The sequence below is a fragment of the Bubalus bubalis genome, chromosome 3 (assembly GCF_019923935.1).
Source record: "Bubalus bubalis isolate 160015118507 breed Murrah chromosome 3, NDDB_SH_1, whole genome shotgun sequence".
Taxonomy (NCBI): Eukaryota; Metazoa; Chordata; class Mammalia; order Artiodactyla; family Bovidae; genus Bubalus; species Bubalus bubalis.
This window is the reverse complement of record NC_059159.1, coordinates 11988052-12000068: the sequence shown is the minus strand read 5'-3', so window position 1 is coordinate 12000068 and position 12017 is coordinate 11988052. Positions and strand designations below refer to the sequence as shown.

Here is a 12017-nt window from a genome sequence, read left to right as displayed (position 1 = left end):
ATTTGTGCCACTGGTTTCTTGTTTCGGTAGGTAAATCAGCCTTGGTGAGGTCAGTTTAACTCAAGCTGGGAAAACACTTGGCTGCTGGGCCCCTTCAACTTGGCCTGTCTGGCCACACCCCCGCAGATGCCTCTTTCATAGATGTTTGGCCTTGAGAGGAGTGTAACTGACCTATCTGCAAGCATCTTTCAGTGTCACTCTGAGCTCAGTCTCTATTCAGAGAACTCTTGGGCCATGTGATCAGACCTTTCCCCAAAGCCATGGAGGATAGGGTTAGAGAGAAGAGGTGTCTTGCCCTGTCTTCACCCTGACCGCCAGGATGACTACTGGTGAGCTGTACCCAACCCCCTTACCAAGGCCTAACCGGTGGTTTTCTTCATGGTCTTCTGTCCTCAACCCAGAATTCCTCTGGCTTACCCATTTTCCTCACTGTCCAGTCAAACCAACACACCCACAGGCAGTTATAGCATTAAAGGAAGAGACCCTTCTGTCCATGTTAGGTTCAGAGGCGGCAGTGTCCTGGGGACGGGGTAGGCGTGGATGTGGCTCAGTAGCTCAGAGGGAAGAGACCCCGGCTGCGAAAGTGTCAAGACCTGGCGCTGCCCGCCCCCTCCTGGACTTAACAGGCCCAACCCCAAAACGCTAGACAGTCGCTTTAGGAGCGGACTGTCCGCTCGGAGGAGACATGCTCTGAGGGATCGCCGCCCTGGGGGAACCTGTGTACTAGCCCGGGCTCGGGAGCCTGCCCGGCCCTTCGACTTCGGGAGGGTCCAGTGGAGCCCCCGAGTGGAGAGGAGTGGAGAGGCCAGGCCCTTTTGCTTCCCGCGTTTGGCTTTAAACACGTTCGCCCTTTAGCATACAGCTCTGTGTGCGCTAGCTTTATCCCAGCGGCACGAGGGCCCGGCTCCCGCTGAGACGCCCCCGAGACTCGGCGCGCAGCGGCCCCGCCCCCCGGCCCCGCCGTACGGCGGAGGCCGCGCTACGACCTGGGCGGCCGTAAAGCGTAGGGCCCCGCCCCCCGGCTCCCGCGCCGCGAGGCCGAGCCCCCGCTGGTGGCTGGGCTCCAGGGCGATCCCACCATGGCCGACCCCAGGCCGCGGGTCGAATACCTGGCGGGCTTCTGCTGCCCGCTCGGGGGCGTGGCGGCGGGCAAGCCTCGCGTGCTGTGCCACGGGGCGGAGATCTTCCTGTCCACTGGGAGAGAGATGGTCTATGTCTACGACCGGGAGGGGCGGCTGCTGATCGTGAGCACCGGGCACACCGGGGAGGGGCTGGGACTGGGGGCCTAGGGGCTGGGGGGCTGGGGCGGGAGGGATCCCGGGCCCTGGAGGGGGCGGGGTCGGGCGTGGATGTTCGGAGCGGCCGGCGCATTTGAGGAGTTTGTCCTCTGCTTCACCTGAGCCCCCACGCCCCTGACCCAACACTGCCCTTCTCCCCGGTCGTCCAGGCCGTGTACAAGTTTCCCGGTCAGGTGTGGCACCTGGAGCTCCTGGCCCTTCGCAAGGTGCTCTATGTCCTGTGCGCCCGGAGCGGCATCTATTGCTTGTCTTTGGACAAGACGACCAGGTGAGGCTTGGTTGCTGGCAGGCACTGCTTTGGGTTGGGCCCACACTGGCCTCTACCAGGTTGAGGCTGACATGTCCTCAGATGGGCTTGTCACTGTTTCTGAGTGGTAGTACTTCCCTGTCGTCCTCAAACACTGCCCCTGTGACCTATATGGGCTGGTCACCTCTGAACGGGGTTCAGAATGAGCACTCACCACAGGTGAGGACTCGGGGTCCTGACAGTTCTGCATTGTTGAGAATTTTCTATCCAAACCCCATTTCTGGAAGCCTTGATACATGCTGTTATGCATGTGTCCCTGGGTGACCCGGGTAGGGGAAGCAGAGCATTCCCTGGAGCAGGTGGGAGGCACTGTGGCATGCCAGCTACTCCCTGGTGGCGGCCTCTGAGATCGCTCCCTGTGCAGACCCCACACCCGTCATGTCGGTGGCAGGCTGGCCCGAAGGGAGCCTGTGAGCACTGTAACCGACAGTCCCCTGGGTTCTCCAAGGTCTGTGAGCCGAGACGAGGAGGATGGTGGGGACGACCAGGACAGGGAGGATGGGCAGGTCGGTGAGCCCCCTGTCCCTGTGATCCCTGTGGACCCAGACTCCTGTGTGCTCCCGGACGCCTCACTGCATGCCTTCACCGTCCTTGATGACACGCTTGTCACCTTGGCACTGGGCCCCACCCAGTGGAAGATGCAGCTGTTTGAGCGTCCCCCTCCAGGGGAGGACCCCAGGCCCGGAGGCCAGATTGGTGAGGTGGAGTTGTCCACCTGCACCCCGCCAGCTGGGAGCCAGGGGGAGTCCGCAGCCCCCCGCTTCCTCCCAGTGCTGTGCTGTGCATCACCACCTGGCTCCAGGACCCCACTCGGCCACTCATGGAGCTCTGAGGGTGTCATGCTGGAGGGGGCCCTCTTTGGGCTACTCTTTGGAGCCGATGCCGCCCTCCTGGAGTCACCCGTGGTCCTCTGTGGGCTCCCCGATGGCCAGCTCTGCTGTGTGATCATCAAGACCCTGGTCAGCTCCATGTCAGCCCCAGGTGATCCGAAGGCCCTTGTCAAGATCCTCCATCACCTGGAGGAGCCTGTTGTCTTCATTGGCGCCTTGAGGACAGAGCCGCTGGCCGAGGACGTGGAAGACGTACACTGCGATTGCCTGGTGGCCCTCGGTCACCACGGCCGGACGCTGGCCATCAAGGCCAGCTGGGATGAGGCAGGGCACCTGGTGCCTGAGCTGCGGGAGTACAGCGTCCCGGGGCCCGTGCTCTGTGCGGCCTGCGACAGGAGCAGCCACGTGTACCACAGCACCTCCGCGGGCCTCCGTGTAGTCGACCTGGCTCAGGAGGGTTCCCCCTTGGACCCCACGGAGCGTGACGGGGCCCCAGGAAGCCTGCCCCCTCTACTGTATCCAGACAACTTGGGTGTCTGCAGCCTCGTCACTCTCTGTGTGTCATCGAGCGCGCCTGAAGGTAGGAGCCATGGCCGAAAGCTAAAAACCAAAGCCGCGTTGGGGTTGGAGCCCCCGCCCTGGCATCTCCTCCCTGTGAACTGGCCGTTTTCCTCTCCCTGCCTCATTCCTGCTCTCCTTAAAACTGCCCCGGGCAGCCCGACCCTCCGCCTCCGCAGCCTCGTGGTTGATGCTGGTCTTGGGGTCCTGTGTGGGTTTCGGGGAGGGGTTTGTGCCCCTCTGCCTGGGTAGGGTCTGCACTTGGACGCCCCCTGGTAAGAGCATTTTCCTGTGACAGGTCTCACGTGGCAGGTGATCCAAGGGAAACTGAAACTGGTTCAGGTCAAGCCTTTACATTTCTCCTGAAGGCTGAAAAACATTTGTTCCACTTACCAAGTGGCCTCCAAGGAGCCCACCCTGCCCTGAAGGCGGGGGACAGGGAGGGGGCATCCCTGAGCTCTGATGTGTGTGTTCTCTCCGGACAGAGCCGGAGAGGGTTTCAGCTGTGTCTGCCCAGTGCTGGGGGGAGGGGTACAGCCGCCCTCCCCCCACCATATATTCCCTTTAAGATGGCCCATGAGTGCACTCTAAGGCTTGCCGTGGACCATACTCGACAGGAAAGAAATGCTTTCAAAGGGAAGAAACTACTGTCTCCCACAGGGAAAGAAGGGCTGCCTGTAGCAGGCAATGAGGGAGCCATACCTCTGGGCAGGGCTCAGGGCCTCGGTGGTACTGGACCTGCAGAACCAGTGGGTCACAGGAGATGGAGCCTGTATCCCAGGGAGCTCCTGGTGCCCAGGAGTGGGAACAGAGGCAGAACGCTGCTGGGGAGGCGGCAGGCTTCCAGAAAGGCCCTGGCAAGTGCAAACTGGTCAGTGAAGGATGCCTGGGCCTGCGTAGCACTCCTCTTAGGAAATCTCAGAGCAGCTCTACTCAGGGCAGAGGCTGTTGAAAGGGGCACGCACCCTGCTAATTCGACGGCCCTCATCTGTTCCCTTTTAGTCCATGTACAAGGTGACGCCTCTGCTGGCTGACCCCCTGCCAGGGAGGCCCCTCACAGCCTGTGCCCAGCCCAGGATGCACTCCAGGCTCCTCAAGGATGTCCCTAGGACTCTCTTTTCCTCACAGGGGCATTGCTGTTCTGCCAACATGTATCTGAGTCCAGAAACTGCTGGATGTTCCCAGGTGTGTGCCCCTCCCTGCCTGCCACCCAAGCCCTGCGTGTCTTCTCCTGCAGGGGGTGCCGAGCTCCTGGCCCTGTCTGCCAAAGGCCGGCTGATGATCTGCCACCTGGACCCACACGATGAGGCACCTCAGTCCTCCAGAGTGACCTCAGCAAAGGCTGGAAAGAAAATTAAGCAGCTGTTGTCTGGAATTGGCACCGTGTCTGAGAGGTGAGCAGTGAGCTGTGGCCCAGGCAGAGGCTGGCATGGCATCCAGGAGGTGTCTGAGACATTGGCACTGGCACTGGTCCAGAGAGGGCCTGTGACTTTGCCTCTGACCCCCGAGATTGCCCCAGATGTCGCGGTGCCTGGCCAAAGGTGATACTAAAGGCCAGCGCGGATGCCAGGCCCCTGTGGCTTAGGACCATTTCCAGGGTGCATGCCACCCTCTGGGCTGTCAACGGTGGCTCTGCAGAGGAGCACCTGGGCCAACTTGGAACACGTCAGGGAGCACAGCAGGGGTGGCAGCCCCACCATGGGCACTTCCTGGCCCAGTGGCCCAGATTGGGTTACAGGCTCTCTGAGCCCAGGGGGCGAGGCCAGGCCACCAAGTCCAGGCTGCCCCAGCTCCATCCTCCACCCTCTCTTCTCTTGTTGCTGGAGAGGAAGGTCAGGTTAGACAGTCGTGTGAGAAGGACGGGAGCTCCTGAGGTGAAGGCTTCTCACCCTATCCTAAGGAGGAGTGAGGTCTGAGTCTTCCCTCAGCAGCCACGTCTGTTTCCAGAGTGTCTTCTCTGAAGAAGGCAGTTGACCAGCGGGACAAGGCCCTGACCTGCCTCAACGAAGTCATGAACGTGAGCTGCGCCCTGCTGTCCAGCCGGGAGGGTCCGCGGCCCATTTCCTGCACCATCAGCACCGCCTGGAGCTGCCTGCAACTGCAAGACGTGCTGGTGGCCACCTGCCTGCTGGAGAACAGCAGCAGCTTCAGCCTGGACCGGGGCTGGGCCCTGTGCATCCAGGTGCTCCGCAGCTCCCGGGCCTTAGACCTGGACTCGGCTGGCTCAGCCGTTACCTACACCATCCCCGTGGACCAGCTCGGCCCTGGCGGTCGGCGCGAGGTGACGCTGCCCCTGGGCCCCGGCGAGGACGGTGCCCTCGACCTGCCCGTGACCGTGTCCTGCGCACTCTTCTACAGCCTCCGGGAGGTCGTGGGCAGGGCCCTCACCCCCCGGGACCCTTTCAAGGACCCCCCTTCGGCCGAGTGCACCCCCGTCGTCCTGCCCGAGCAGGATGGCGTGTGCCTGCCCCTGAGTGAGCACACGGTGGACATGCTGCAGGGCCTGCGCTTCCCCAGCCTGGGCGTGCCCCACATGCAGGCCCTGGGCCCTGCCAGGGACCCCATCCACACCTTCCTGGGAACTTGCCGCGTGCCAGGCAGCCAGCCAGCGGGACCCGATTCCCTGCGGGCCAAGTACCTGCCCCCGTCAGTGGCCACCATCAAGGTGTCGGCAGAGCTGCTCAGGGCCGCTTTGGGGGACAGTCACGCAGGTTGGTGGCATTGACTGGCCTCTGGCAGCCTCGGGGCCCTTCCTCCCTCCCCGGAACCCGGACAGCCTCACTGGCGCACCTCTCTCCTCCAGGCATGTCCCTGGGCTGTGCCACCCTGCACTGGCTCCTCGCCGAGAACGCTGCCGCGGACATCGTAAAGGCCCAGGCGCTGTCCTCTGTCCAGGGAGTGGCCCCCGATGGCACAGATGTCCACCTCATCATCCGAGAGGCAAGCAGGGGTCAGCTCTCCTGCCCCAGGGGGACATTGGCCTCGACAGCAGCAGTTCTGAGTAGGGTCCCTGGGCTGCTCGAGAAGAATCAGATTCTGGGGCCCACCTTCCGGAGGAGTCCGATGCACCCACGTCCGAGAAGCAGGCTGTGACGGGGTGGTCTTCCTAGGGCTGGAAGCTGCATCAGCCTCCCAGCCGGGTCTCCATGAGGACCACCCTGTCCAGCGCTCCCCATGCGTGGCCCTGGCCCTGCGTCCAGCTGGAGTTCATAGTGGCCCGAGCAACTCACTCACTTGTGTCGCCAGCAGCAGCACAAGCCCTCCAGCCCCTGAGCCACGCAGCCCCCAGAGCCCCAGGGTGCTGGGCCCTGTCACAGACACCCCACCCAGGGGCCGCTGAGACACTGAGGCAGGGCTCAGTCCTCTGGGTGTGGTCTTTGCACACACCTTCCTTCCGGAGACCCTCCTGGCAGCCTCGGGGTCACATCCAGCTGACCCTCGTGCCGCAGCGTTGGTGGCTGTGGCGGAGCATCCCGTGTGACCCGGCACACCCCTCTGAGGGTGGTGGGTGGAGGCTGCCCACTGGCGGCCTTTCAGGTCCACCCACACTAGGCAGCATCAAGGTCGGGTGTCCCGGGGGCCTGGTGGTGGGGAGGGTGGGGTGCCCAGCCATCCCACAGTCCAGAAGGAAGAGCTTCCAGGGACAACATCCTTCCTAAGGACCCTGGGGTCTCGCCTTGTGTCCTGGCTGTCACCCATCTTTGCCAGGTTTTATGTTTGGCTGGAGGGCACTAGGCAGAGACCTCCGTTGCCCAGCCCCCTCCCTGTTTTTTTACAACCTGACCTTGCTATCGGGTGACGTGGAATGCACAGGGTGGGCCCTGGAGGGCTGGGGCATGGGCTCTCCTTGGTGGTGCAGCCACAGCCATCACCGCCTCTGGCGTAAGTGCCACACACCTGGACTCAGAGCGAGCAGGGCTCTTCCTGGACGGATGTTTCCAGATGAGCAGCTTTGCTGTTGCTTGACTAGCTGGTTCTGCAGGTGGAAACTCATGCTGGGTGTGGAGATCGAGGCCCAGGGCCCCCCAGGCTTTGCCCACAGTGGGATGTGGAGGGGCCACCCAGGCCTTACGTGCCTCAGCCAGCTCAGACGCTCCCATAGGCCACGCTGCCCTCGGGCCAGGCAAGGCTGTGGACAGCCAACGAGGCTTCTCGTGCGTTGCAGGCGACCGTCACCGACCTGTGCCCAGCGGGCCCCATCCAGGCCATGGAGATCCAGGTGGAGAGCTCCTCTCTAGCCAACATGTGCAGGGCACACCACGCCATCGTTGGGCGTTTGCAGGTCTGTTGGCCCTCATGGGCTTGCCTGGGAAGTCTCTGTGGGGTGGTGGGGACACTGGACCCTGGTGGCTTGGCTTCCTGCCCGGGGTTGCAGATGAGCTGTGGCCAGTTGGGAGGTGGGGGGAACTTGTCTCTCACCCTCCTGGCAGTAGCCCCCAGTGGCCCGTGAGCACACATGGTTACAGGGAGACAGCCCACCTGTGACTTGTCAGCATGAAATTTCCATACAGTAGTGTGGAGAGGTCTGCCTCGGGTCCTGGGATAAGGTATCTGCTTGTCGGGGCTTCCATGTCTTTGCCAAGAAAGAGAGAGTTGGCAGCCAGCCCTCACACACACAAAGCCCTGGGGGCCACTCACTGCCACTTTGATGCCTTGTGGGGCTACTGGGGCCACGACTCTAGGATCTGAGGGGAGGTCTTTGTGTCCCCCAGGGAAATCTGTGAGCTGGGGCCTTTGGCAGGCTGGGCCCTTTGGCAGGCTGGGCCCAGGGCCAGGTGGCCCCTCTCCTGCCTGTTCTGTGTGCATGGCCTCGGCTGCACAGAGCAGTCTGGGTTGGCAGCTATCAGCCGATTCCCATGCTTTTCCTTACGTGTGGGCTCTGCGTCAGCCTCACCTGGGAACTTACCAGTGCACATGCCCAGACCCCACCCCAGACCCCGAGAGTCGGAGAGTTGCAGTCCGAGCTCCAGCAGGGATCAGAGGCTGCTGTTCAATTAATAAACCCACCTGTGTGCCCAGGCAAGCCTGGGGGCCAAGCCCTGACCAGAGGTCCCCCTCAGCCGTGCTGTGACGGCCCTGCCATGGCACAGCCTTGGCTTCATGCCCGGGCTCAGGAATCTGTTCTCCTGTCCCCAGAGCGGAGCTCCCACCCTTGTTTCCCTCCACCCCAGAGGGTGCCACGTGATTGCTCTTGCTGGGCCTGAAACGTGCAGGGCCATCTGCAGACCTGCCGAGCGCAGCAGCTGATAGGTGGACAGTTGTGAGAAACTGGGGTGGTGGGGAGCATGCTGACCAGACTTCCCGCAAGAAGGGGAGTTAGCATCCCAGGGCTGCTAGGACCAAGTGACCAAATGCCACAGATGGGACACAGTGGGTTCAGTTTGGAGGCCAGGATCCAGGTGTCTACAGGGTGATTCCTTCCGAGGCCTTTCTCCTGGGTATGTGGACGGCCAACTCCTCCCCAGGTCCTCACGGGCTCTTCCCTTGGCATGTCCGTGTCCTAATCTCTTTTTAGAAGGACACCAGTCCTGTGGGATTAAGGCCCACACACCTGACCTCATTTTAATTTGATTATCTGTGAAGACCCTCTCCAAACACCATCACCTGAGGTGCTGGGGGCTGGACCTTCCACGTGTGAATCTGGGAGGCATGAGTCAGCCCCTAACGGAGTGCTGCAGGCACTCCCCTGATGGGAATCTTCTCGTGGGCTGCAGACCTCTGCCCTCCGTCTGCCACATCACACACCTATGACAGGATGTTCATTCACTTGGCCGCTCAGGCTTGGGGGGACCTTGTCAGATGTGTAGTTTCTGCTTCTGGTGGCACCTCCTGCTGCCTCTCGGGGTGTTGGGATCTCTTAGTTCTTTGCCCCAGAGACCAGTGGGGGCCTTGCTGCCTGGATCCATCTGGGAGCATCCTCCCTGGGAATCAGGAAGGTTACTTCCAAGTAAAAGACTGTCAGGCTGGGGCTCGTGTGGAGCGGAGATTAACTAGGGGCAAGGCAGGGAGGCCTGATGGATGTCTCAGCTAGCGGGGAGGGCTGCCTGGCTCTGCGGGCCGGTGCCAGGAGCCCTGGGCTCTGTCTGGGGACACATAGGAGGGGCGCCCTCTCCAGCCACTTACCCCTTGTAACCCTCCAGAGGCTGGTGGTGGAGCAGGCCGCCCGGGGCTCCAGCCCGCCTGATCTCCGCCTGCAGTATCTCCACCAGATGCAGGCCAACCACGAGGTGAGGCCCTTCGGGGGTCCGTGCCCTGAACCTTCCACCCTCCGGGGCTCCACTGGGGTCACACACACAGGCACCTGCGTATCGCCCAGCTTGGCGGGGCCTCCCAGTCCGCTTAGCCCAGAGTCAGGTCTGGGCTCCTGTTGCAGGGGCCAGATGAGGGCAGAGTGGGCACGGTCAGGCTGCTCCACCTTGGCCGGGACATTCCCGTCCCCTGGGGACGGAGTCTCCCCTCAGCCCCAGCCACACCTCCTGTCCCTAGGGGTCATCACGTTAAGGTCACAGAGGAGTGTGTTTCCCGGGCCACCTGCCACAGCCTGGGTGGGATCTGAGTGGTGGGTGTCCCCCAGCCTCGGAGGGGCCTGCCAACGTGCCTGGTAGGAAGGTGGCCCCTAGCTTGTCGCCACCCGTCCCTTCCTGTAGACACTGCTGCGGGAGGTGCAGACATTGCGGGACCGGCTGTGCACGGAGGACGAAGCCAGCTCCTGCGCCACCGCCCAGAGGCTGCTGCAGGTGTACAGGCGCCTCCGCAGCCCCAGCCTCCTCCTGCTGTGACGCCAGGTGGGCCCCGCTCCGACCGGGACACTGGCAGCCCCCTCCCCAAACCCCCACCCCGCCCTGCCCAGGGCCTTCCCGGCCTCTGAACCCTTGACAGCTCACAGTACCTCCATGGTTTTATGGAGATAACCTGGCTCCTGACCCAGGAGGCACTCAGCCTGATTACAGCTGGGGAAGGTCTGGGGTGAATGCAGCCAGCACCCCCAGATGGCCACCCGGTGCCCCCCGGGGTGGGTGTGCTCAGAGGAGGCGGGTCATGTAGCTGTTGTGTCAGGATAGCCAGGCAGTCCGTGACCCCGCTGGGCCTGGGGCCCGGTTGGCCTCCCACATCACTCCTTCCTTTCCTCCAGCAGCTGCCACAGCCTCTGCACTCAACCTCCACGCCGCTGGGCCGCCACCCACCCAGAACGTTGGGGCTGGATCACCGACGTCGCTCCACTCAGAAGTCGGGCCTGGCCGTGGGGTCTAGACTGCAGAGCAGGATTGCTGCTGCCCTCGCAGCCTGCAGGGGCCCTGGAGACAGGGCTTTGGGGTTGAGACTCAGGCAGGTGCGTTTCAGCGGTTGTCTGGTTCCCACCACGGTGCCCAGAGCCTGGGGCTGCCCCTCTCAGCAGCAGCACTCGCCTTCCCATAGGCCTCTTGTCCAGTACTGTCCACACCTGCACAGCTGGCCCGCTCTGGTGCCTTGGTTCTGCTTCTTTGCAGTTACTGGGGTCACCAGGTGGGAGGGTGCTCCCTGTGACCAAAGCACAAAGACTCGGGGTGGGGGTGGGGGGGGTAGGGGTTTTTTCCTGCAGGTGCCCTGTGGCCACAACACTCAACAACTAGGTGCCTCTGGCCAGGGCCACACCCAGCGCCCAGCACTGTGCGTTGTTTCCAAGGGTCCCTCGGGGCAGACAGCAGCCCCGGGGTGGCTCCGGTGCTTTGGGGGAGGGCGGCTCTCCCCCGGGACTTCACACGGTGCTCTCCTGCTGTGCATGCAGGGCCTGTGAGGCATCCCGCCTCAAAAAATGACCCTTTCTGTTGCTCTGCCTTGTCCTGAGCTGTTTTTTTAAGCCTCCCCCTGCAGTCTGGTGGCAGCTTTGACCTGGATTCCTGGGCTCACCGCAGCTCCAAGCCCCCGCCAAGGCTGGTGGCCACTGCGCTCCCCAGAGGAGCCTTGAACTGGCCTCTCTGGGGCCCTCAGGCCAGTGGGAACCGTCAGACACTGGGGTGAAGTGGTCCCTGCAGGGCCATTAAGGTCATGAGGGCCCCTCCGCAGGAGGACCACGGGCACCTCTTCGTCGTCCTCCATTGAGGGAGAGGGGCGGTGGTGTGCTCCAAGTTGGGGTCTGGGGTCATCACACAGACCCAGCACCGGAGTGTTCTTCTGAGCAGGAGGGAGGACGGGGAGGGGTTCTGCCCACCCAGACTGTTCTGTGCCTCCTGTCCCCGTGTGTGCCGGAGCAGTGTAACAGCTGCCTTCAAGGATGAGCAAGCAGTTGGCCTCCGGTCCCTGCTGGCTTGGGTGGTCCTTACACAGCCTGGAGGGGAGCTGCGGCCCAACCAGGGAAGGGCCTGCACCCCCTTAGTGGCTGTTTCTGAGGGTCGTCTTCCTGTCACCTCCCGGGGGAGGAAGAAGTGGGCAGGCCAGCCCACAGGGACCCCCAAGCCCTCTTCCCTGCCTCCCGTCTCCAGCCACTGCCCTGGGCTGCACACACTCCACTCAGCGTGTCTGAGGCCAAGTACCTTGTCCAGCCAAGGTCAGCAAACAGGAGACCCTCCTTGGCGCCCACTGGAGCACTTGAACAAGGGTGCCAAGAGTGCCCAGCAGGCAACCCTCCTGTCCCTCAAGCCACCAGGGGGCAGTGCAGACCGCACGCAGGGCAGTCCCCTCGTCCCCTCTGGGCCAGTGTCTATTAGAGCCCACCTTGACCTGTTGGCCCATGTGGGACCCAACTCTTCTTCATCCCTAAGGTGAGGGGAAGCGGTGAGGCAGGGAGCCAGCCAAGGCGGGGCCCTGGAGAGGAGTCCCAGCTGTCCCCCTTTCCCAAAGCACCTCACACTGGCCAGACTCACTGGAAGGGGCACTTCAGGCCCCAGGCAAGAGTGGGGGCTGCCCAGGGTGGGAGAGGGTGTGGGCTGAGGGGAATGGTCAGTGAGGCCGGTGGTCTCCCCCTACTTTTGCTCAGGCTGTCCCCCCAGCCCTCCATCACCCCAGTCCTCAAGGCCTAGGCCAATCCCAGGGGGAACACCTCCCAAC

The 12017-nt window shown here is 63.0% G+C and overlaps 1 protein-coding gene across 2 annotated transcripts; it reads left to right on the top strand.

Annotated features, from left to right (window-relative positions):
- The first annotated feature begins 991 nt into the window (after positions 1-991).
- Positions 992-10802, top strand: FAAP100 (FA core complex associated protein 100). 2 transcript variants are annotated; one of them, XM_025279695.2, is made up of 10 exons: positions 992-1244; positions 1448-1566; positions 2054-3015; positions 4231-4387; positions 4941-5704; positions 5797-5933; positions 7159-7275; positions 9134-9220; positions 9641-9778; positions 10129-10802. In XM_025279695.2, exons 1-9 carry the CDS (start codon positions 1080-1082, stop codon positions 9770-9772), a joined length of 2640 nt encoding a protein of 879 aa, XP_025135480.2. In that variant the 5' UTR covers positions 992-1079; the 3' UTR covers positions 9773-9778; positions 10129-10802. The 2 variants fall into 2 exon arrangements, with proteins under 2 accessions (XP_025135480.2, XP_025135481.2); XM_025279696.2 differs by having other exon boundaries at positions 10126-10802.
- The last annotated feature ends 1215 nt before the right edge of the window (positions 10803-12017 follow it).